Below are 25,559 nucleotides of genomic sequence, written 5' to 3'. Positions count from 1 at the left end.
TGGGTGGATTGCGGAGTATAAATGCAGATGTAGATGTAGAACTAATTTGTCAGTCCGCTGTATCCCGCTCACACGTTCCACGAGCTATAGTAATACGAGCTCACTCGGTTCATTAATAAACGGCGACTATTTGCTCCCCAGAGCGCTTTTAAAGTAAGCGAGGTCAGGGAATCTGTAAATAAGCAAACAGGTGCAGGCCACCGCGCGTAAGCTCTATCGACCTGTCGCAAATGGCGTGTCCGCAGATTTCGCGCACTGACATTCAGCTGATCCCCCACGAGGACACTGCAGCGGGCGACAGCTGCCTACGATGCAAAACACGGGCGGAGGCGTCGTGCAACTGTGGCTGTCCCTCGCTGCGTGCAACCCGCGGCAGGCTTAGCGAACCGACTGGTTCTGCATTTCGCTGATACGTGACAATGACGTAGCCGTGGGCTATTACGCACCTGCTAGCCAGCCGCTAAACCTGCCGGAGCACTGTTCGGGCGTCGTCGTAGTATTCTCCTCTGCACAGCTACTCTGTTATATTGGCCAAAATGATCACAAACAGGCCGCACTCTCTCACAAAGCATAGTTACGCAGTACTTCTTGCTACAGCTTGACCAGCGAGGGCTCTGTTCCAGTGCTACTCTTAAATGGCACGAAGGATAACGAACTCAAAGATTAAATTGGCGATTGCATGTGTCGCGGGTATGATAAGTGAGTTGTGGTGGCAATCACTAAAACAAAAGCGTTTTGCGGCGACATCTACTACGAAATTTCAGTCACCAGCTTTCTCCTCCGAATACCAAAATATTTTGTTGACTCCCATCTACATAGCGAGAAATTACCTCGTAATAAGATTAGAGAAATCAAGCCTCGCACGGAAATTATTAAGTAGTTAATTTTTTGCACACGGAGAGAGAGAGGAACGGCCAAGAAACACAAAACGGTTCTATGAACCCTCTGCCAAACAATTAGGAGTGAGTTACAGAGCAGTCATGCAGATCTAGAAGTCTGAATCGTAGGACTGAGATTGTTTGTGAGATAGTTCTCCGTTCTTTAGCGGAGCAGACGCTGCGTTCATTTGTATGTGACAAGTTACAGTTCGCCATATGCAGCCTATATGGCTCACACCGCATACTCGGCAAAAGAGGAAACTGTTGCCTCAATAGTGTACGTGACAGCGCAAGGACGGTTAGAGTGTACCACCTCGTCCGTCTGCAGAAGATCTGAAAGTTGGTCGGCCACCACCTAGCTGACGGGACCATCACAATATTCGCCTGAAACAGTGTAACAAAATCATAGAAAAGTTAAATGTCGATAACGAGACAGGTATTTGAACTACACTGCTCCAGTATATTCCTCCAGTCTCTTCACGAATACGACAATTTTCTCGAAAGCTGAATTTCGAAATATGATCCTCTGCTAACTGAATGAGTGATGTAGCTACCAAATGAATGATGTAGCATAGTGGCGCAGAATTTCGAAATGTATCCGAGACGAAGAGGTTCAAGAATCTCATTTCGCCCTCCCCTGCCCATTCCCCCTGTTACAGCTTGTCTGTCAAAAAATGGTTCAAATGGTTCTAAGCACTACGGGACTTAACATCGGAGGTCATCAGTCGCCTAGACTTAGAACTACTTAAACCTAATTAGCCTAAGGACCTCACACACGTCAATGCCCGAGGTAGGATTCGAACCTGCGACCGTAGAAGTCGCACGGTTTCGGACTGAAGCGCCTAGAACCGCTCGGTCACAGCGGCCGGCGCTTGTCTGTCACTTCAGGCGAATTTCGCACTGGTTACTCCGTCAAGGATATTCTCGATTGACCGTCAGAGTACGTGCTCGACTGATAACGAGTGCCACGTTGATTAAACGCTATATCACTTTACGATAGGGGAAACAGATCAGAAGTTATCAACAAGACCCGAGGGACAGGATGATATGAACGGAGTGCAAAATGATAGCGTCGTTTCGGACATTCGCACACTCAACGGATACACAGGGCTCAACTTTGCATCATTTATGCAAAGGTCTTTCTCCGTGATAGAAGTAGTTAAGTGACAAAACTGTCGCTCGCAAATAAGCTCTCTCTGTTTAAGGTGGAAATAAGCTAGCACAGTATTTTTTTTCTGTCCCATAGCCTATTATATAGTGGTTTACAACAATACGTAAAAAAACGTAAAGCAACGCACAACCAGCAATTCCGAAAATGTTACACACTGCTTGTACACCGGCGGTTGCGGTTATCCCAAAATGACGAGAAACATTTGAACGCTGCATAACAATATTTTGCGACTGTTATTTGCCATTTGTCGCGTCTTTCATCTCTGGCAAAGTTTGTTGGCGTGAAAAATGCCAAGCTGTGCCGTGGTTCGAATTATATGTCGTCCTATAAATGGCTGGATAACGGTACACCGTCTTTAAAAGGACCATGCGTAATATAGCTCTGTGTAGTACTAAACGGCCTTCGGCTGAAGTTTTTCCTGCGAGTAGTAGTCTGGTAAAGAACGATATTTCCTTAATATAGTGAATGGAATAGCAGCCGAAACGTCGAAGACATTTTAAAGATTAAAGGCAACAGGCATGGGCAAATATGAAATATTTTTGGAACGTTGTGGTCCTACACTGCAATATTTTTCATGAAAGACATTTATATAGATACACCATCAGTTGCTTTCCAAAACTTTGAGTTTCTGCTAGTTTCAGCCTATACATGGACAATCTTCTAGCACTGATTAAAAAGTTCGTTATAACATCTTGCTTTCTGGAAGCAAAAATATAGTTTCCTAAATGTGTTGAACAGGCAAGCAAAGGTCCCGAGTTCGAGTCTCCGTCCGGCACAGTTTTAATCTGCCAGGAAAGCTTCATGTCAGCGCACACTCCGCTGCAGAGTGAAAATCTCATTCTGGCAAGCAATAGTTCTTGGTAGAATGAGATTTTGACTCTGCAGCGGAGAGTGCGCTGACATGAAACTTCATGGCAGATTAAAACTGTGTGCTGGACCGAGACTAGACCTCGGGACCTTTGCCTTTAATCGCGGGCGAGTGCTCTACCATCTGAGCTATCCAAGCACGACTCACGGCCAGTCCTCACAGAGCACTTGCCCGCGAAAGGCAAAGGTCGCGAGGTCGAGTCTCGGTCCGGCACACAGTTTTAATCTACCAGGAAGTTTCAATAGTTGTTGATGGTCACTGTGCTCGTTATAAGCGGAGCTGAATCTGCTGAACAACAGCATACAGACAAGGTGAATATATTTTTCCATCTATACAAGAACGAACTTCTCGGCAAAGTGGCGAATTGAGCATATTAAGAATAACTTATAAGAAGCGTATTTGCCACATTTTGCAACGGAACTGCAGATGTGTCCACTTAGCGAAAATGTGTTAGCAACATGTACATCGGGAAGCAAAATACTACAGGGAATTTTTTGGTCACTCACTGAAGGTGGACTATGAATAGACAGAAACTAGCAGCAACTTAATGAAGTTTATGACAGTAGATGATGGCGCTGCTATAAAAATACGTCTTTCACGAAAGGCCTAAATATCTTACGCAAGCCTGTGTACAACCGTGAGAACCTGCCTAGAAACACGGCACTGTCTTCGAAGAACACATACGTGCTATTTCACTATGAACGAGGTGACTGATTCGTCTGACTGAAGTCACAGAGCAACACGGGAGACAAACTGGCGTCAGGACGACGGATGTCGTCAGAAAGAGACGAGGTGGCTGTCAAGACGGGACCAGGAAGCGATAGAGACAGCCAGCTGAGAGCGACAGGCAGGCGGTGGCGGCTCTGGCAATCGATAGCGGCGGCGCCTGTGGGGCGCCTAGCCGGCCTGGCTAGCGTGTCACGGCGCCGCGGAACGCAACAAAACACAAAGGCGGCCGTTCCGCTAGCCGCACTGACAGCGGCGCACGAGGTGTGTCAGGGCCACAGGCGGTGGCTGCGGCGTGTCGCAGCAGCCTGCCGGGGACGGGCTCGCAGAGGACGCCGAGTAGCGCGTACGTGTGTGTGTGTACCAGGCAGGAGGTGCGTTTACCTTTGAAGCAGGCGCAGCCCATGATGTAGCCCATCATCGGAGTCGCGCGGCGCACGTGCGCGGCGCGTGGCTGCCGTGCGGTGTGACGCGACTGAGCGCAGCGCCCAACACGGCGCCGGCCGACGCGGCGACGCCACTGCCGCGACGGTGCTGCCGCGCCGCGGCACAGCCGCCAACTAGCGCGGTAAACGTCCCGATATGCCGGCGGCCGGCGCGCCAGAATGCTCGACGCGCACACACGCACCGGAAGTCTGCCACACGTCGCGGTTGCTCCACAGTATCTACTCCGTAGTCACACAGACTCAGTCGTGGGTAAACAAAACACTCGTCCGACCCACCCTAGCGTTTTGTCAGCATACCGAAAACGCTGGGGTGACAAAATACATGGGCACCTCCTAATATCGTATCGGACCTCTTCTGCTTGGCATAGTGCTCCAACTCGAAGTGGGATGGAAGTCTCCTGCAAAAATATTGAGCCATGTCGCCTCTACAGCCGTCCATAATTGCGAAACTGTGCCGGTGCATGATTTTGTGCACGAACTGACATCTCGATCATGCCCCACAAATGTTCGATGGGATTCATGCCGGGCAATCTTCGTGGTCGTATAATTGGGTCGAACTGTCCAGAATGTTCTTCAAACCAATCGCGAACAACTTGGCTCAGTGACAAGACGCATTGCCATCCATAAACATTCCACCGTTGTTTTGGAACATGAAACCTATGAATAGCTCCAAAGGACCTCCTAATAGCTGAACGTAACCATTTACAGTCAGTAATCGGTTCAGCTGGACATGAGGACCCAGTGCATTCCATGTAGCCGGCCGGTGTGGCCGAGCGGTTCTAGGTGCTGCAGCCTGGAACCGCGCAACCGCTACTGTCGCAGGTTCGATTCCTGCCTCGGGCATGGATGTGTGTGATGTCCTTAGGTTGGTTAGGTTTAAGTAGTATTAAGTCTAGTGGACTGATGACCTCCGATGTTAAGTCCCATAGTGCTCAGAGCCATTTGAACCATTCCATGTAACCACAACCCGCACCATTATGGAGTCACCACCAGCTTGCACAGTGCCTTGTTGACAGCTTGGGTCCAGGCTTCGTCGGCTACACTCGAACCCTACTGTCAGCTCTTTACCGGCTGAAATCGCGACTCATCTCACGAGGCCACGGTTTCCCAGTCCCCTATGACCCAAACGATGTGGTCACGAGCCCACATGGTGATGTGGTGCTGTTAGCAAAGGCATTCGCGTCGGTCGTCTGCTGCCGTAGACCATTAACACCAAATCTCGCCGCACTGTCCTTGCGGCTTCGTTCGTCGTACGTCCCACATTGATTTCTGCCGTTACTTCATGCAGTGTAGCTTGTCTGCTAGCAATGACAACACTACGCAAATGCCGCTGCTCTCTATCGTTAAGTGAAGGACCTCTGCCACTGCAATGACTGTGGTGAGACGTAACGCCTCAAATTTGGTGTTCTCAGAACACTCTAGTCACTATCGATCACGGAATACTGAATTCTCTATCGATTTCCGAAATGAAAAGTCCTGTGCATCTAGCTCCAACTACCACTCCTTGTTCAAAGGTTGTTAGTACCCGTCCTGCGACCATAAATACGTCGGAAATCTTTTCACATGACTCACCCATTGCGCTTTTATACCTTACGTATGTGATACTGCCGCTGTTTGTACGTGTACATATCGCTATCCCATAACTTTCGTCAGCTCAGTATAGGCCTACGGCTCCGGTCACAGTGACATCGACTCCGAGGAATTCAATCAACGGCCGCAATCGGCCGAAGAGTGACAATCTTTTCAAATCAGTGCACTAGCTCGCTCGCGGTCTCGCGTCGCAAGCTCTCTCAACGCCCAGACTGAGTTCGTGACGACGGTCGGTGGAATTCAAATTGGTTTGTTTTCTTCGATCCACTCGTTCGACGTACCCACACGTAAACCATGGAGTGCGAGCACTTTTTTAAGTTTAGTACAATAAAAGAGTAGTCTGTGGCACCCTGAGGAAGAGAAAAATAATAACAAGGAAACGTCTCGCGTCTGAAAGCGCTACTTTATTGCAAGCCACAAGATCCGAACTTTTGAATAAATCATTATTAATCAAAATATCCACGGGTGTACTGCCGGTCTACAGTGTCCAAAGGGCACAATATTTCGGCGATCATACATGTCGTCATCAACAGGTGGACTGATGGACTGAACTCCTGTGAACGTGCCGGCACGGAGATCCGCGCCGCGACCGAACCCAGTTCCCTCTGAGCAGCCATTTATTATTAATTTGTTAATAATAACTAAGTGAACCTTACTTTGTAGTTCACACATCACAATATTCGTTATTTTGTAGTCCATTATCCATTGTATGCGGCTGTCTAGCCTTTTCAGCCTCATGTCAAAAGTTTACGCAACATGTCGTCTGGCAGGCAAAATGTATAACGGCAATCTTAGGCCTAGATTATAACATCATAAAATTATGTGTTCAGGTACATCGATTGTGATGCTTAAAGTCACTGGAGTGGTCTTTTGGGGTTGTGATGAGTGGGTATTAGCCGTCTTCGAAATATTATTCCTGCTTCCTGGTGTTATAACACCATAGGGTGGTATTACTGTTGTAAGACGTAGCCTGCAAATGTAGTGTGTGTTTTTCCACTATTCACTATTTGGGTGTTGAGAGAATCTTATTCTAAAATTTATTTTTGTTTATGCTGAACGACAGTCATTGAAGATTAATTGGCAAATGTCTGTTTCGCTGAATTTATGTGAAGTTCTGCAGTGTTTGTAATCTTCCTCTTCAGTGTCACCACCAATAGATTCGAGCAAAAGAACGTTTCTGCCTCCATTCCACATATTCGTGATACTTGTCTTATTATTCTAATAACTGAGGACATAGTGTACAGCACTTACAATGTTCTTTTCGAGAAAATTTTAGCTCATCTTTTTAACAGCAATATCGGCAATATAGCACTCGTCTCCACGCACAGAGGCGTCGTGGTATCCATCAGACTTAAGAATGGTTCAAACAGATCCTAAGCTCCTTGATAAAATAGATTATAATTTAACCTCTTCGACCCCGCCAAAAACTGACAGAGATCGGGAGTACTTTGGTCCAGCTGTGGGCCGATGTAATCGGGCGGCGTTCAAATGGTTCAAATGGCTCTGAGCACTATGGGACTTAACGTCTGAGGTCATCAGTCCCATAGACTTAGAACTACTTAAACCTAACTAACCTAAGGACATCACACACATCCATGCCCGAGGCAGGATTCGAACCTGCGACCGTAGCGGTCGCGCGGTTCCAGACTGTAGCGCCTAGAACCGCTCGGCCACTCCGGCCGACTCGGGCGGCATCTGGGGACATTTGGCAGTTTGATCGCAGCCTAACGTGGAAGCAAACAAGTATCTAACCTATCCGTCGCCGGGGTGCAGCACTACACTGGCATCCCCATCTGGGAATGTTCGATAATAAGCAGTATTTATAAAAGATCGATGTAGGGACTTCGAAAAATCAATATTTCAATATTGATAATGAATTCCCTGAAACGTCGCAACTGCTATCTTAACGATAAAATATATTCGACGTATTGGGAAAAACCAGAGTACTTGTTACCGCAGTGAATAATTTTTTTAGCCATTTAAACGAATCGTTTTGTGAACGTGACACCAATTTAACACTTCTGCGACTTGTCAAGCATGGCAGTGGAAGGGGGCGGGAGGACCAATAATATTTTTCAACGAACAAAGGCAGGAACGAGGACGGCCATTATCGTCCATCAGTATGAACTCTGGGCCCACAGCACCTCGCAACAACTGCACCTGAGATCGCACGATATCGCTAAGATACCTAACAGCAGTTAAATCTTGCTGTTTCATCTGTACAATTTCGTGAAGAGGTGTTCGAGAGGTCAATGTATCCCCGCCGACATCATAATTAGGGGTCTTCTGCGAAATCTGTCTGTTTCTTCAATTGTGGGTCCCGAAATCGTTTTCCACGTTCGCTCCAGATGCGAGTCCGTCGAGAATCACCGTTCAGATCAAATCTGGACTCATCTGTGAAAGGAACATCAGCTCACTGTTCGATATGGCATGTTGACGGGTCCTTTCTAGAGATTCCGTTCTGTGAATACTCGTCATTGAAGGCCACTCTGCCGAAGCCTTCTGTACACCGTCTGCCTCGATGCAACACGTCCGATGGAGAACGTGGTGAGGTCAGATGCCAATTACCGTGCATCTTTCTGATGTCACAGGTGGTCGGCCCGACCCTGGTCTTTGGGATACAGTCTACTTCTCTACAAACTGTCGCCACGTTCGAGAAACAACAGAACGATTCACATTAAGTCATCGGGCGACACCAGTTTGCAACTGACCTACTTTCATTCTTCCCATGACCCTCCACCGCAGAGTGTATGGTAGGTGTCTTTTTTTGTGGCCGTCTACACAGTGACTACCAGACAAACACTACCCCGTTTCATATGACCTCTGACATGGTTGTCCGTTGACCGGAATATTATCTTCCGTACAGGGTACGATCGTACGGACATCTTTTGACGGTTTGTATGATTCTATCGTGAAGTAGACTCAGAACGGGGAAACAGAGGTTTGTTGCATTAATTGTGGATATCAGTGCACATATTCTGTTTATGATACGTAAGATTACTTTCTCTCCACGTAAATACAAGTACTTACATAAAGGAGCACATCCACAAGGAAGGCGTTCTGTCAGTTCTCGAAAAATTTTGCTCTTTCCATTTGTTGCTTTCAAAAATAATTATTGCGAGTAATAAGCTCTTTGAAATCTTTCTCATTTTCACCTGGCCGTAATAACGATTACGAAATGATACGACAGTACAAGAAAGTCATATATGCCGGTGAGCGATATCAGCTGTTTCCCTTTTTTTTCTTTAACCCTTACGTTTTTACGAAACCCACTAAAACCAGAAGAGAATTCCATGTTACTTTACGCGTGGAGCGAGCAGTACGTGTAACTGCGAACAGCTAACAGAAACAGCATTCCAGTCACAACCATAGTTTTAATCTGCTGGAAAGATTCACCCGCTAACAAACTAAAAATGTTGCTAGTAAGTAAACCATCGGTGCAAGTGATTTCCAAGCATACGATATGTAGACTCGTATCCCAACTAATGTCAACTATGTTTTGAACTGCAGCGTACGCTTCCATCTCCGCTCCTTCAACGGTCGCTGCATTTCTTGACAATAAACATCAGCCCAATGTAGACTCGCTAAACTGGTTATGCTCATCGCATACGAATACAGCCTCCCTGCTCCGCTCCCTTCAGAGCAGGGAGACCCAGTTACCAAACCCCGTACTGACGAAACGAACAGATTCACAACAAATCCTCGTCTTTGCATGATTTTTCGTTTCTCTGATTCTGCCTCTGAAATCCTGGAGCGTTGTGTGTACTTTTGATGCGAAGGACATGCGACCGTCATACACAATAAAATGCCTGGCGTTATCTTGTTGCAATATGGGCCAAGGACTACAGAATGAATTTGTCCTCTTCAGACTCTCAGAAATAACAAAACCTATTTCCGAAGATCCACTCTTAGTATTTGCCTATCGAATGATGATACCCACTACGAGGAATTTCCACTGTCTACTAACGTGATACAAGATAAAAAATAGGTGTCCATTTGCAGGACATATGGACCTAGAGCTTCACAGTGTTCCGGAAGACTTGTGATCAAACAAGGTAGAAAGAATGTCTAAAATCATCGAGGAAAGTGGTAAGTTGGTGTGTGGAATCTATGAGACTGAAGCTATACCATTCGTAAGAATAACATCCACACAATACCGAAGATAGCAAGGGCAACTAAGTTAGGGAACTATTGTGACTCAGCTTCACAGGTATGAAAGAATGGAAAAGAAAATTGAGGATCAGCCACCAGAGTGGTACCCCTGACGTTACATTTGATGACGGAAGAAAGACTTTTTAAAAAATCAAGAAACATTTTAGGATTTGTCGGCCGAGAAAAAGCGTCCGACAATGTAAATCTGTGGAAGATATTTCTGTTTCTTAAAGTTAAAAATGGTCCGGTGGGAGAAACTCTTGTTCAATGAAAGGTCAATGTGTTATTGAATGAATTAACCTAACAATCCCACAGCCTGATCAAGGAATGCAACTGAAAATTATCCGGATGAGGCTTGATCAGCATACCTTCTCCCTGTTTCGATTTCAGGAATATACAGCTACGCCCTACATTTCAGTAAACAAGAGGGACAGCCAGAAAGTATCTTTTCTTTTTACCCAGTAAATATAGTAAATGTACTACAGATTGCGTCATTGCATTGGCTGAATATGAGACCAACATCAGACGAGCTTCTACGGACTTTGACGGAATTTCTGAATCCTGAATACGAAATCGCGATTCACCGATAAATGATTTCCGGATGATACAGTGGACATCAGCACATCTAGATGGCGGCAGTGTCAGTTTACCCAAAGGTAGAATATAGTAAACGTCGCAGGTTTGTCAATTACGAAGCTGCCGACTCGCCATTGCGGTCAATGCGTCAAACGTTTTTGGAGAAAGGGGTGCAAGCGGTCAATTCTATGCAACATGTCAGCATTCTGCAGAAGCTCGAAACATAACTTCGTTTGCGTCAGCGAAGCGGGAACGTCGACCGAGTTGTTATGGATGACATGCAACATCTGAACTGATACTTACACGTCCTCGTAGGTATATGTAATACGTTACATTGTTACGCTGTATGTCTGAGCTCAGATGGCTGTATTGGTGTTGCCTAGGGTCACCTTCATTTGCAGGTTAAGCTTTATGTTATGTATTTACGGATGAATTTAACATCTAGAGAAGAGAAAATGTCGAATAAATATGATTTTTACACTCTATTATTTATTCTTCAAACGCTTCAAGACCGAAATTAACGACAAACGATTGAAAGACCTACCAGACTTCATCACTCCTTTGTACTCTACCTGTCTAAGCAGTACAAGTCCTAGCATTGGTCTCAAGTGATTTAGAGATACCACATGGACAACGTATTTTCATTCATTTAAAATCGGGTCTGATCCCAACGTTTTATCACTGACTTAACAGTAACACTTTGTCAGTAACGGCAGCAATAACTGGCTTCCATAAAGACTGAAAAATTTATCAACATCAGATTTTCATATCTCTTTTGACAGCCTTCCGTGTTGCGCACTTAGTTTATTCCGTAAGTAAGTTCCCTGAAATAGTCTAATGCCTTTCCAAGTACTGTATAACTTATTTTGCACATTTCCGCGCATCACGAACGTCTAGTTCCGCATCCGAGCAGGTTTGCCTAACATCGCACCAAGCTACTCGACAAAAAATAAAAGAGTTAAAACTACAGACTCACATGCAGACCGCACAGCACGTTCAGCGCCAGTAATTCGACACAGACGAGATATGGGCGTGGCATTATGCGCCTCCACTGCCACATCCTGGCCTGCGCTTGTGCCTGTAAATGCCATGCTATATACATGCACGTGCTAACGTCCCTGGGAGGATGACACCGTGACCTTTGTACGTATAAAGACGCGGACACCAGCACTGGCATTTTGCTTTACTCCTGAGGATGACTATGGTGTTAATCCGTCGAGTCTTCTTGTTGTTGTTGTTGTTGTTGTTGTTGTTGTTGTTGTTATCTTCAGGCCAAAGACTTGCTTAATGCAGCTCTCGACTCTACTCTATCCTATCCTATCCAGGCCTCTTCACCTCCGCATGACTTCATGCCTCATAAAATGTCATATCATCCAATTCCTTCTTTCAATCCATTCGTAAGACAAATTTCTTCTTATTTTTTCCAGTTCGATTCACTGCCTCCTCATTGCTTACACGACCTACCCATCTAATTTTCACCATTCTTCTGGAACGCCATATTCCAAAAGCCTTTAATATTTTCTTGTCTGAAATGCTCATCGTTCACCTTTCACTTCCGAACAAACCTACTCTCCAGTGAAATAACTTCAGAAATGACTTCCAAACACTTAAATTGATGAAACTTCCTGGCAGATTAAAACTGTGTGCCGGACCGAGACTAGAACTCGGGACCTTTGCCTTTCGCGGGCAAGTGCTCTACCAACTGAGCAACCCAAGCACGACTCACGACCCGTCCTCACAGTTTTAATTCCGCCAGTAACTCGTCTCCTACCTTCCAAACTTCGCAGAAGCTCTCCTACATACCTTGCAGAACTAGCACTCCTGGAAGAAAGGATATTGTGGAGACATGGCTTAGTCTCAGCCTGGGGGATGTTTCCATTTTGAAGGCGAGGTACTGGCGAAATTAAAGCTGTGAGGACGGGTCGTGAGTCGTGCATGGCTAGCTCAGTTGGTAGAGCACTTGCCCGCAAAAGGCAAAGGTCCCGATTTCAAGTCTCGGTCCGGCACACAGTTTTAATCTGGCAGGAAGTTTCATATCAGCGCATACTCCGATGCAGAGTGAAAATCTCATTCTACTTAAACTGATATTGTACATTAACGGATTATCTTTTTCAGAAACTTTTCGTGCTACAGTCAGCGTGTGTTTCATGTCTTCTCTACTTCGGCCATCATCAATTTTTGATTTCCCATATAGCAAATCTCGTCTATTACCTTCAGCTCCTTATCTCCTAATCTGAACCCTCAGCATCATGTAATTTACATTGAGATGACAAAACTCATAGCATAGCGATATGCACACATATAGGTGGCTGTAGTATCCCGTACACAAGGCATAAAAGGGCAGTACATTGGCGGAGCTGTCAGCTGTACTCAGGTGATTTATGTGAAAACATTTGCGACGTGACTGGCCGCTCGACGGGGATTAACAGAATACGAACGCGCAATGGTAGATGGAGCTGGAACATTCCATTTCGGAAATCGTTAGGGAATTTAATATTCCGAAACCTACAGTGCCAAGAGTGTACCGAGAATACCAAATTACCTATCACCAAAGACAACGCAGTGGTCGACAGCCTTCACGTAACGACCGAGAGCAACGGCGTTTCCGTGGTGGTGTCAGTGATAACAGACACGCAACGCTGCATAAATCAATGTGGGACGTGCGACGAACGAATCCGTTAGGACAGTGCCGCGAAATCTGGCGTTAATACTCTATGGCAGCAGACGACCAACGCTAGTGCCTTCGGTAACAGCACTACGTCACCTGAATCCCCTTTCCTGGGCTCATGACCGTATCGTTTGGGCCCTAGGCGACTGGAAATCCGTGGCCTGGTGAGATGAGTTCCGATTTCAGTCTGTAAAGAGCTGATGATAGGGTCTGAGTGTGGTGCAAACCCCACGAGCACATGGAGCAAAGTTGTCAACAAGGCACTATGCAGTCTGGTGATGGCTCCATAATGGTGTGGCTTTGTTTACATGGAATGGACACGGTCCTCAGGTCCAACTGAACCGATCATTAAATGTAGATGCTTATGTTCGGCTACCTGGAGGCCATTTGGAGCTATTCGTGTACTTCATGCTCCTAAACAACGATGGAACTTCTACGGATGACAATGCGCCTTGTCACCACGTCGCAATTGGCCGCGATTGGTTTCAAGAACATTCTGGACAATACGGGCGAATGATCTGGCCAACCATGTCACCCGACATGAACTCCACCGAACATTTGTGGGACATAATCGAGAGGTAAGGTCATGCACAAAATCCTGCACCGCCAACACGTCCCAATTATGGACGGCTGTAAAGACTGCATGGCTTAATATTTCTACAAGTTACATCCAATGACTTGTTGACTCTATGCCACGTTGAGTTGCTGCACTACGCGAAGCAAAAATAGTTCCGATAAAATATTAGGAGATACCTCATAACGTTTGTCACCCTAGAGTAACTCGACTACCGGTGGTCTCGCGGTTCTCGGCGCTCAGTCCGGAGCCGCGCGACTACTACGGTCGCAGGTTAGAATCCTGCCTCGGGCATGAATGTGTGTGATGTCCTTAGGTTAGTTAGGTTTAAGTAGTTCTAAGTTCTAGGGGACTGATGACCTCAGATGTTAAGTCCCATAGTGCTCAGAGCCATTTGAACCATTTTCTTTACTCGACTACATTCCAGACGCTATCAGTTCCTTTCAAGTACTATTCCAATTCCTTTACCGTCTTTGTCAGAATTACTGCGTTGTCATCAAAGGTCAGAGTTTTTACTTCTCCTCCTTCAAGATTAATTCCTTATCCAAATTTCTCATTGGTATCATTTATTGCTTCCTCAATGTACACATTGAATAACATCGGGGTTAGCCTACAGCACTGTCTTACTCCTTTTTCCATCATTACTTCACTTGCATGTCCTTCAACTCGTAACTACAGTCTTGTTTATGTATAAGTTGTAAATAACCTCTCTCTCCCTCTGTTTTACCCCTGCTGCCTTCCTCTGGTAACTCTAAACTAACGCAGCAGCAGTGCTGGTACGCTTTCATACGCGGCCTGACACAGAATAGCAATGGTAGAAGTGAAGTTTTCATATGTTGTTGTGGTACAATAACGTAACTAAAGTGTCAAAGTAGTAGTTTTGTTCATATTTATAGCTCTTTAAAACTGTCCTGATTAGCCGAGAGGTCGCAGGCGCTGCAGTCATGGACTGTGCAGCTCGTCCCGGCGGAGGTTCGAGTCCTCCCTCGAGCATGGGTGTGTGTGTTTCTCTTTAGGATAATTTAGGTTAAGTATTGTGTAAGTTTAGAGACTGATGACCTTAGCAGTTAAGTCCCAAAAGATTTCACACATATTTGAACTTCTTTTATGTGCATCTTTTGTTCAAACGAATGAACTAGAGTAACCTAATAGTCAACAAATTCTTTGTTTTGCATCATCTGTTCGTCGAAATTTGACAAAGATTTATGAAGAGTGTCAACAAACAGGCGATTGATTTCAAAAGGTAAGGAACATTTCTTGAATGTGTCCACTATAATGACGTATCACAACTGCATGCTAGGATGAAAACGTCTAAAAGATACAGAATCTAATATTTGACGATCGGCGGTTGAAGATGCACGAATTAGCTGGGGCCTTATGCGTCTCCGAAGAACGAGTACTACACGTTTTACATGTTGAATCAACTAGGAAAATACTGTCTACCGACATAAGCGACGATTGCTGAATGCGGAATACAAGAAAATGCGACAACCAATTTCTCAGAAATATCTGTACCGCTTTAGATAGATCTAACTGGTTATGTCTGTTGATTTGACACTGTTCACACGTGGGAACTACCTGAAGTCAGAAACGAAACAGTAATCAAGACAGAAGAGCCGACCCTGTCCAAAAGAAACTAGGTTGATTACATTTGCTGAAAAGCTTATGGCTATTCTTTTGCGTGCACATAAAAGAATTTTCTTCTGCTGGGTTCCCATTTACACTGTACATTAATGTGAGCACCTGTCAAAAGCCTGAATAACCATATACTGTGGTGCAGACCGCTGCGAAATGTGCAGGAAGAGAGTCAGTGAGGTTCCAGAAGGTACCGACAAGGATGTGAAGCCATGCCGGCTCCAGCTCCGAAGCCAGCTGTGCTAGGTTTCTCGGTTGAGAATCCATGGCGCGAACAATCCGATCGAGATGGTCCCACAGATTCTCGATTGGGTTTAAATCCAGGGAGTTTCCTGGCCAAGGGAGTACTGTAAAATCATTCTAATGTTCTTCGAATCACGAACGTACACTGCGAGCTTTGAGCCACGTTGCATTGTCCTCCTAGTAGATGCCATCGTGCCGAGGAAATCAAACAGCATCTGAGGTGGACATGGTACCCAAGGACAGATGCAAACATTTATTGACCCACTGTGCTCTCCAGAATGACGAGATGATGGAGGAAATGACCGCCGGTCTCAATCCCTCGGATGCTTGGTGTTTGCTTCCAGACGTTTCACCCCATCTCTCCGATGGAGCACAAAAACGTGATTCATTTGAAAAGGCCACCTTTCGTCAATCAACACACGTCCAGTTGCGGTACTGGCGTGCAAATTCTTGACTTCGTCGCCAGTGAACAGCAGTCGACATGAATGCACGAACCTGGCGCCTGCTGCGGAGGCCCATACACAGCTACGTTCTCGGAACGGTTGTTGAGGAGACACTGTTGGTAGCCCCTTGGTTCATTTGGGTAGTCAGTTCCTCAACAAATGCACATCTATTTGCCCCCACAGCCGTCGTTCGCGAATGTCATCTATGACCCGTGGTGCACCATATTGTCTGGGTGTTAGGTTCGGATAGGACTATTTTGTCATGCGCGGTATACTTTAGCCATGGCGGCAGGCAAATAGTTAACAAACTTAGCCGTTTCGAAAATGCTTACGTCCTTGACCCGAAAGTCAATGATTATCCCTTTTGGACATCAAATAAATCGCTCCGCACTGTTGGGCTCGTCCTCCTCCCCCCCCCCCCCCCCCCCCCCCCCCCGATAAGCTATTTGCGACCTGCTGTCTGCGAATGGTTATTGCAAGTTGACGTCGAAAATAGATGGTTACATTAATGTGGCTGGGGAGTCCGTATCGACCACCCCTAATAAACATTTTTCCAGGAGACAAATGGAGAATAATAAAAATTGTACCGACCAAATGTGGGGACATTTACAATCACGATTGCCTTTCTTGTCATTTTGATCGTTACGAATATATGAATATTAGAAAGTCTTCTTTAAATATCAATCTATATTTTGTACTTGGATATCCACTTCTTTTCCCATAGCCCTTTTCAGAAACGTACCACCATTCACGCAAACATGACGTTACTAAAAGCGTAACGCAAAACTGACTGTGACCCTCCTATATTGCCACACAGGGCAGGTACCGAGATTAACGAAGACCGTTCAACTGCTGGAGTTGGCGGAAAACAAGCGAAAGTACGGAAAATGCTCACTAGTCATTCAGTCAATCGTTTTAAGTTACAGGTTTGTGTGAATACAAAATACACCAATGAAGAACGGGTAGAAATGCTAGTTATCAGTCAGTGCCATACTACATGTACTCGTAAATAAGAAAAAATTATTTCATTTACTGTTCTGGTAACTTACATTCTTTATAGATGACTTCGTTGCTATACTGGTACTCACACAAACCGTCGAGACAAGACGGTTGGCTGAATTACCAGTGATCATTTTCCTAGTGCTTCCATTTGTTTCCTGTCAGCTCAAGCACGTGGACAAGGCACATTATCCTAATTACTTGTTCTATGTGCTCGTACAGGAAAGTCAAAGTTTTCTTTTACGTTTTTAATAACGTCGTGTTTACGTGAATAATACGTTATTGAGCAAGTCTTCAGAAGAGGAATTAGATTACCGAATTAAAAATATAAGATGCTTCTTGAAGAACTTAATTTCTTATCTTCGTAAAGAACGATGTTAAAAGAAAAGAAATCATGCCGGTTAATGTTCCCCTGGTAGGTAACAATACTTACTCGATACATTTATTTTTATTTTTCTCCTGGGCAAAAAGTTATTTAGTGTGATCAAGGTAAATGAGACACCCTACACATACTCTCGTAGTGCGTAAGGTGATGCAACACAAGAATACTACGCAGATATTTTGGAACGGTTGTAATAAAAAATAAACTCAAAATACCGGTAAGCGCGAGTAGCACTCGTGCACCTAGAGTTCCGTTCAAACTTAATTATGGAAATACGAGCAAACAGTTCATCCGCCCCAGGAATCTAGAATCTCGACGATTTTTGCTTGTTATCCATATTCGTACAGCAAAATATAGGTAAAACCATTCCCGAGAAAATGAGATCTTAACAGGACACACAAATAGTCGGATAACAAATCACAAAAATATATTTTTTGGTATGATATAATGACAAATTATTAATTTTCGAATTATTTCTTCTTTACTTGTGATGTAAGACCTTGCTTCTTACCACATTCTACGCAAATGGCAACTACCCATAGGTCTTGATAAATGAATTTGCAAGTATCAAAATGTGTGCCTAAAATGTCCCTATTTTTTGATTGCACTAAGGTAGAGGCTTCAATCTGTTACACCGCCAAGGGAGTGTAATCCTTAATATGTGACATACGTCTACCTGTTCATGAGAAACACGGTTTTAAACAGTCGGACAAGCAGTCAGAAAGGCGGGCAACAAAGTGATCCTACAAGGGTTATGTTTTTAACAATTAAGATACGGAAGCTTAAAAAAACACCTAGGAAGAGGCCTGCTTAACGGAAGAAACATTGTTCTACCAGGATAATGCGCTTTCCCATGCTGATGTTTGGGCCGCGAAAAACTGCAACAGCAGAAGTACGAATCGAGAAACTGCCGCAATATTTTCCACATTTGGAAAATCTATAACTTCTCGCTGTTCACCTACGTAAAAAAATTTGTGACTAGAAACCATATTGAGTCGAATGAAGAAGTTTTGGCATTAGTGGTCTGATAATCTGTAGACTTCCCGCAAATGTACTTGAGGAATTAATGCACAGAGCGGAAAAACCGTCGGCCCATATGCACTGCTTTTAAAGATAACTAAGTGAGAAAATCAGTTTTATCTGCCATGCTTTCCTAGGAAGTAATCACCTCAATCCCAAACCCACTTCCAGAAGTACCCTTTTCCAAAACAGGCTTAAAAATATCCGTAGGCCTTAGCACTATTTTTCAGAATTCGAAGCATACAGTGAAATTCCATGCACATTGAAGTGAATGGACTTGTGATGTAGGCACCTATTCCAACGTACAAAGTGACACTCTACTCACGACACGTGCTCGGTATGCTAAGGGAGCAACCGCCGCGTTATCGGCTCTGGACTACGTCGGTCGCTCGCCGCTGGACATACGCCACGACTCTGCATACTTATTGATCACCCCCCTCACCCCCACCCCCCATTACCACCCATTTTCGCAACTACAGTCGCCACTCTTTGCTATGTTCACTCGCTGCTCCCAACAGTCAATACAGTTACAGCAGGGGCAGTCTGAAAAAGAGGGAGCGCCACCAAACTGTAAATAAATAACAATTTGCGATTTGGATAAAAATTCATTGGCGTTTCGGTTGAGACACAAACGGAAAAACGAGAGGAATTTTGAGATAAACATCTCTATAAACTAAACATCTAGCATATATTGGGTAGTCGCTGAAATTAGGAGAAAGTAATGTGTCAGATGACAGTTTCAGGTACAGTTTGTCACAAATATTCCGTGGATTACATTAATTAGAAAATGTAGATGAAGGAATTACAAGACATTAATCAAAGACGAATGCCGTAAAAGAAAACTTCATGGTATAACATATACATCTGCTGCTGCTAAATATTAATAAACTAAACGATATTAGCCTTCGCCGCACTCTGTAAACGAACTCCTTGTCACGAGCAAAATTTCGAATTCTGGTTTCTTATACGTACAAGAGAGTTTTCTATGTTTCGTGAAAGAAATAAGGTCATTGCCGAAAAGGACACGTGTCGAGACGGACGAGAATGTTCCGGGAAACATAGTTTGCAGTAGTTGGAGGGATTCATTATTCTGAAACGTCAGAAGATTCAACAGAAAGGAATTGAGACATTGCACTGCTGTAGAAGTTACCGTGGCTAAAGCAGCGTAAGATGTAACCCCAAAGGTCCGTAAACGGCAATGACGAATACTGGACAAAGTTGTGTTCCCTCAGTCCGTTTCTGTGTAGGCAATCTGCGAGCAGGCTTACGATATAAGCAAGCTGCGGAGCGATACACTCAGATTCTCTCCAATGAAGGACAAGACCCCGTTTTCACACAGTTGATTTAACAATCACAGTCCACTAGCACGCACATCTTTGCCTGAAGACGAAGTTTCTGTCACTCAATAACTTACAAAGAGTAATTTCAGGCCCGCAGAGGATAGACTAGCGTGTAGAGCTGCATCATGCCAGCCTTCGAACTTAGGACGAAGACAACGACAACAAAATGGTTCAAATGGCTCTGAGCTCTATGGGACTTAACATCTTAGGTCATCAGTCCCCTAGAACTTAGAACTACTTAAACCTAACTAACCTAAGAACATCACACACATCCATGCCCGAGGCAGGATTCGAACCTGCGACCGTAGCAGTTCCGCGGTTCCGGACTGCAGCGCCTAGAACCGCACGGCCACCACGGCCGGCCCAACGACGACAACAACAACAACAACAACAACAACAACAACAACAACTTGCTGAATGAAGTTTCGTTCAAAATCCGAAGGTAACAGCAGATTAAAATAAATATAACTTTTTCTAGATACTAACACCTTTCAGCCACAAAAAGGAACTGCTTAAACATTATCAGTGACCGTTGCAGAGGATGTGCGCATTTGCAGCCTCAGGACTGATTGAAAAGCGACAACTAACAGCCGTCCAGTATAATGGACGCGATGCGCCACAGGGTTAAAAACCATCCAACTCAAATAGTTACTAGAAGATTTCTCCACAAAAGAATCGCTGACAGCTCTCACATTTCGTGCACGAACTACATGGCACTTTGTTCGTGGGTCAGTGGGCGTCAAAGTATCTCAAAGGTATGAGATTCGATCGTAAGTCGGTCCCAGGGTTTCTTTTATTAGTTACAGCTTGTTTGAAGCCTAACAGTCATTTGTATATGTGAAAGACGCCAAGTTACTGGTTAGTCAGGAGTCCATTTAAACTGTGCGCACTCTCATAAACTGACGTGACAGTTCTAAGGTCCGAGTAATGCAACGGCATAACTCCTCTCTTAGAACCACGCCTGGTAAAGAGTCCTGCGGTGTTTTAACCGACTTCGATTTCGCTGCAGTTTTACCTTATCGTGAGAGACAATAAATCGGGTATCCCTTCACTTACTGCACAAGTTTGGTACGTAGGACATCCGTAACTGAGAGGCGTGATAATTAATTTAGAGAGATCCACTACAGTTGTACTAATATTTATTCCAACCACGACCGCTTTAGGGATTTTAAAATCTCACCTTCAGGTGTATGCATTACTGTATTTGATAACATATAAGATGCGGTAGGACCAGTCAGTGCAAGAGCTCCAGTCACAGCAAGTTCCAAGAAACTGTCCACCGCCGTCATGTAGCCTCACGGTAGGGACGCCCGCCGCTACTGTGTGAAGGGCCAAGGGGGAGTTATGCAGGGAAACCCTCCGAATTAATTTCCCTTCATTTACACTGTTAATTTCGACACAGTCCTATTGTAGAAGACAGATTCCCTACGAGTTGTAGTTAACTCCCATAGACAACGATGCTTTGCCCCTGCCGACCAGAATTTGTCGAGCAATATGCGTCAAACAGGAGTCACGGTAACATTATATCTCTGCCGCCTGTGTAGATTTTATTCCAATATTGCTTGCCGTGTACTCACACGGAGTTGGCTCGCCCTACTGGTAAACAGGAGCGGTTTACAGTTTATCCGACTCACGTCGAAGTATCAGCAGCTGACACAAAGTTTTGTTACGGTTGAATTTCTACATCTACATATATATACTCCGCTAGCCACGAAGCGGTAAGTGGCGGACGGCACAATTCGCGCCAAAGTCATATTTCAGCCGCTCTGTTCCACTCACGGATCGCGCGAGGGAAAAACGACTGTCTGAACGCCTCAGTACGAGCTCTTATTTCCGTTATCTTTAAATCGTGATCACTGCGCGATTTGAAAGTTGGTGGTAATAATATATGCTTTACATCCTCAGTGAAGAACGGATTTCGGAATTTAGTGAGCAGCCCCTTCTGTTTAGCGCACCGTGTATCTGCAAGAGTATCCCACTTCAAACTTTCTATGAGATTTGTAACGCTCTCGCGATTGCTAAATGTACCAGTTAGGAATCTTGCCGCTCTTCTTTGGACCTTCTCAATCTCTCGAATCAGACCCAGCTGGTAAGGGTCCCATACAGACGAACAATATTCCAAGACTGGACGAACTAACGTAGCCGGCCGCGGTGGTCTCGCGGTTCTAGGCGCGCAGTCCGGAACCGTGCGACTGCTACGGTAGCAGCTTCGAATCCTGCCTCGGGCATGGATGTGTGTGACGTCCTTAGGTTAGTTAGGTTTAAGTAGTTCTAAGTTCTAGGGGACTAATGACCACAGCAGTTGAGTCCCATAGTGCTCAGAGCCATTTGAACCATTTTTTGAACTAACGTATTGTAAGCAATTTCCTTTGTTGAAGGACTGCATCGTTTCAGGATTCTACCAATAAACCGCAATCTGGAGTTCGCCTTGTCCGTTACCGCGTGATCTGATCATTCCATTTGAGATCATTTCGAACAGTCACACCCAGATACTTGGCGGACGTTACCGCTTCCAAAGACGGGGCAGTTATTTTGTACTCTTACATTAATGGGGATTTTCGCCTTGTTATACGCAGTAGGTTACACTTACTAATATTGAGAGATAACTGCCAGTCATTACACCACGTATTTATTTTCTGCAAATCCTCATGGGTTTGTTCACAACTTTCGTGTGATACTACTTTCCTGTAGACTACAGCATCATCGTCAAATAGTCTTCCCGAAATTGTATGGTTGTAGCAAGTAAAGTTTCAGCCTCTCAGGCTGAAGATGTTTGAGTTAGCTCTACAGACAGTCCCGCGAGACATTTCATAGCGCCGTGTGTCTTGATTTATTAACGAGAAATGGCAAAGTATTTCGGCATTGTGTCCATTATGTTCGAGGCGCCTTTGTTCCCCGGACTTGGGCGCAGAGTAGAATGAATAATGCCGAGCGTAACAGGCTGTGCTCCACGCGACACGTCGTTTCCCGTTTGCGCTGAGTGGCGAGGCGGGCGCGGTACTCACCAGCGACGGCAGTGGCAGGAGCGGTGGTTACGGTGGCAGTGGACGTGGCGGGCGCGGCCGTGGCTGCGGCAGCGGCCGTGCCAGAGGTGGGCGGCGGCGACGACGGCGACGGCGACGACTGCGCGGGGGAGCCGCCGCGCGCGCACGCTGCAACACACGGCACACATCCAGCCACACCAGGGAAAGTGCTGCTGCACTATACGAACACATTTACAAGAACGGGTCCAAGGAAGGTCCCTGAAGGACCAGGGCTACGCAGAAAAACGGGGTCCGATTGTGGGACGCGCTCAAGTGAGTTATGACCCTCTCTCTCTCTCCGCCCAAATCTGTACGTTTCTATACACCGAAGAGCCAAACAAATTGGTACACCTCCTTAATATCGTGTATGGCCCCCGCGAGCACTCAGAAGTGCCGCCAACATGACGTGGCATGTACTCGACTAATGTCTGACGTACTGTTGGAGGGAATTGACACCACAGATCCCGCAGTGCTGTCCATAAAGCAGTAAGAGTACGAGGGGGTGTAGATCTCTTCTGAACAGCTCGTTTCAAGGCATCCCAGATATGCTCAATAATGTTCATGTCTGGGGTGTTTGTTAGCCAACGGAAACGTTTAAATTTAGAAGAGTGTTCCTGGAGCCACTCTGTAGCAACTCCGGACGTGTGGGGTGTCGCACTATCCTGCAGGAATTTCCCAAGTCCGTCAAAATGGAGGATGGGTATGAATGTATGCAGGTGATCAGACCGGGTGCTTACGTACGTGTCACCTGTCAGACTCGTATCTAGATGTATCAGGGGTTCCATATCGGCTGGCCGGTGCGGCTGAGCGGTTCTAGGCGCTTCAGTCTGGAACCGCGCGACCGCTACCGTCGCAGGTTCGAATCCTGCCTCGGGCATAGATGTGTCTGATGTCTTTAGGTTAGTTAAGTTTAAGTAGTTCTTAAGTTCTAGGGGACTGATGACCTCAGATGTTGAGCCATTTGAACCGTTATATTTGGTTCCATACCACCCCAACCGCATACGCCCCACACCATTAGAGAGTCTCCACGAGCTTGAAGAGTCCCCTGCTGACATGCATGGACCACGGATTCATGAGGCTGTCTCCATACTCGTACACGTCCATCTGCTCGATCCAATCTGAAACGAGACCCATCCGACCAGGCAATATGTTTCCATTCATCCACAGTCCAACGTCGGTGTTGACGGGCCCAGGCGAGGCGTAAAGCTATCTATCGTCCAGCACCAAGGTTGCACGACTGGGCCTTTGGTTCCAAAGGCCCATGTCGATGATGTTCAGTTGAATGGTTCGCACGCTGACACTTGTTGGCGCAGCATTGAATTCTGCAGCAATTTGCGGAAGGGTTTCACTTCTGTGTCGTTAAACGATTCTCTTCAGTCGTCGTAGGTCTCGTTCTTGCAGGATCTCTTTCCGAACGCAGCGCCATCAGAGATTTGATGTTTTACCGGATTTCAGATATTCACCGTACACCGCTGAAAAGGCACGGAAAAATCCCTATTTCATCGTTACCTCGGAGATATTGTGTCACAGCGCACGATCACCGACTATAACACCACGTTCAGGCTCACTCAAAACTTGATAACCTGCCATTGTAGTAGCAGTAGCCGACCTAACACCTGCGCCAGACACTTGTTGTCTTATATAGGCGTAGCCGACCGCAGCGCCATTTTCTGCCCGTTCACATATCTCTGTATTTGAATAAGCATGCCTATACCGGTTTCTCTGGCGCTTCAGTGTGTATCAGTTCCCAAATTTCCCACTTAACTTTCGGAGACTACAGTAGCACGATACTAAGAAGGAACCACTTGATTGCGAGGTCACAAGTTCAATCTTTAGTGAGGATCGATTGAAACCTGATGTGTTACCAATTACGATAGGAAAAATATAAGCTACTAATGATTCACCATGTGCATCAGCAGGGCCACAGAAAATGAGTAGCCGGGAACTGCAGATATCAGCCTTCTATGGAATATAGCTATTACACTTCATAAAGTGGACATACTCGACATTATAGGAATGTTCAAAACAAACCACTGACTTGCACCACGAAATGGCGCGCCACAGTGATCACAAAGGTTCGCACCACCGAGATCGTAGGCGAACACCTTGGAACAGGTAGGACATTCAGCCAGATGTCCACTCTGAAATAATACGTATAAGATCATATGGGTGTAAGTGGGTCATGAGAAATGATGGAATGGAAAGACACGCAACTGAATGCGAAAAAGTCTGTCGTGGAACTTATCTTGAAAATGGCTTTCCTTCAGGCACAGCTGTAGACAGTGCGACAATATGTGTTATACGCACGGAAAAAGCAAACATCCAGAGGCTGAATTTGTTCAGTGGTTCCAGGTGGTATGAACTGCGATGCCACTTTTCAGGAGAGTAGTTTGTTCTAAAAGAGTATGATTTTTACACGCAGATCAGGAATCAAGCAAAATGAAGTTATTTTGACCAGCTGTTGGCCAAAATCAGTTCTCATATCATAGTTTTAGTTCTCTTCCGCCCATTTTCCCACTCTCGCTTGCCTTAATGTAGATATTCTCTCCTGCCCTTGCAAGATCACGCACACAAGAAACAATCGTAGATGACAGAGCACTTTCAACTTCTAGCAGCACAATAAATAATTTTCTAGCTAATTTACCATCCAGATTAATGGTCGGCATTATTGTATACTAATGCGTTAAGGCATTGATATTAGTTGACCTTGATATATCTCTCTTGGTACCTCCAGGATTCCTTTAATGTGCATTCAAATCCCGATTGGTCGGAGCTGAATACAAAATTCCTTACTGAGCGATGCGGTAAGTTTGTTTATCTCGCCT

General features: G+C 45.4%; 1 protein-coding gene across 5 annotated transcripts in view; it reads right to left on the bottom strand.

Moving 5' to 3' along the window:
* The window catches only part of LOC126360357 (phosphatase and actin regulator 2), a 717,887-nt gene that overhangs the window by 241,069 nt on the left and 451,259 nt on the right, over window positions 1–25,559 (bottom strand). For all 5 annotated transcript variants that reach the window (XM_050007705.1, XM_050007703.1, XM_050007704.1 and 2 more), the window contains exon 4: window positions 22,717–22,863. In XM_050007705.1, the coding sequence (XP_049863662.1) occupies window positions 22,717–22,863 (147 nt within the window). The remainder of the gene's footprint in view (window positions 1–22,716; window positions 22,864–25,559) is intronic.

The sequence above is a fragment of the Schistocerca gregaria genome, chromosome 1 (genome assembly GCF_023897955.1).
Source record: "Schistocerca gregaria isolate iqSchGreg1 chromosome 1, iqSchGreg1.2, whole genome shotgun sequence".
Classification (NCBI taxonomy): Eukaryota; Metazoa; Arthropoda; class Insecta; order Orthoptera; family Acrididae; genus Schistocerca; species Schistocerca gregaria.
This window is presented reverse-complemented; position numbering and strand designations above follow the sequence as displayed.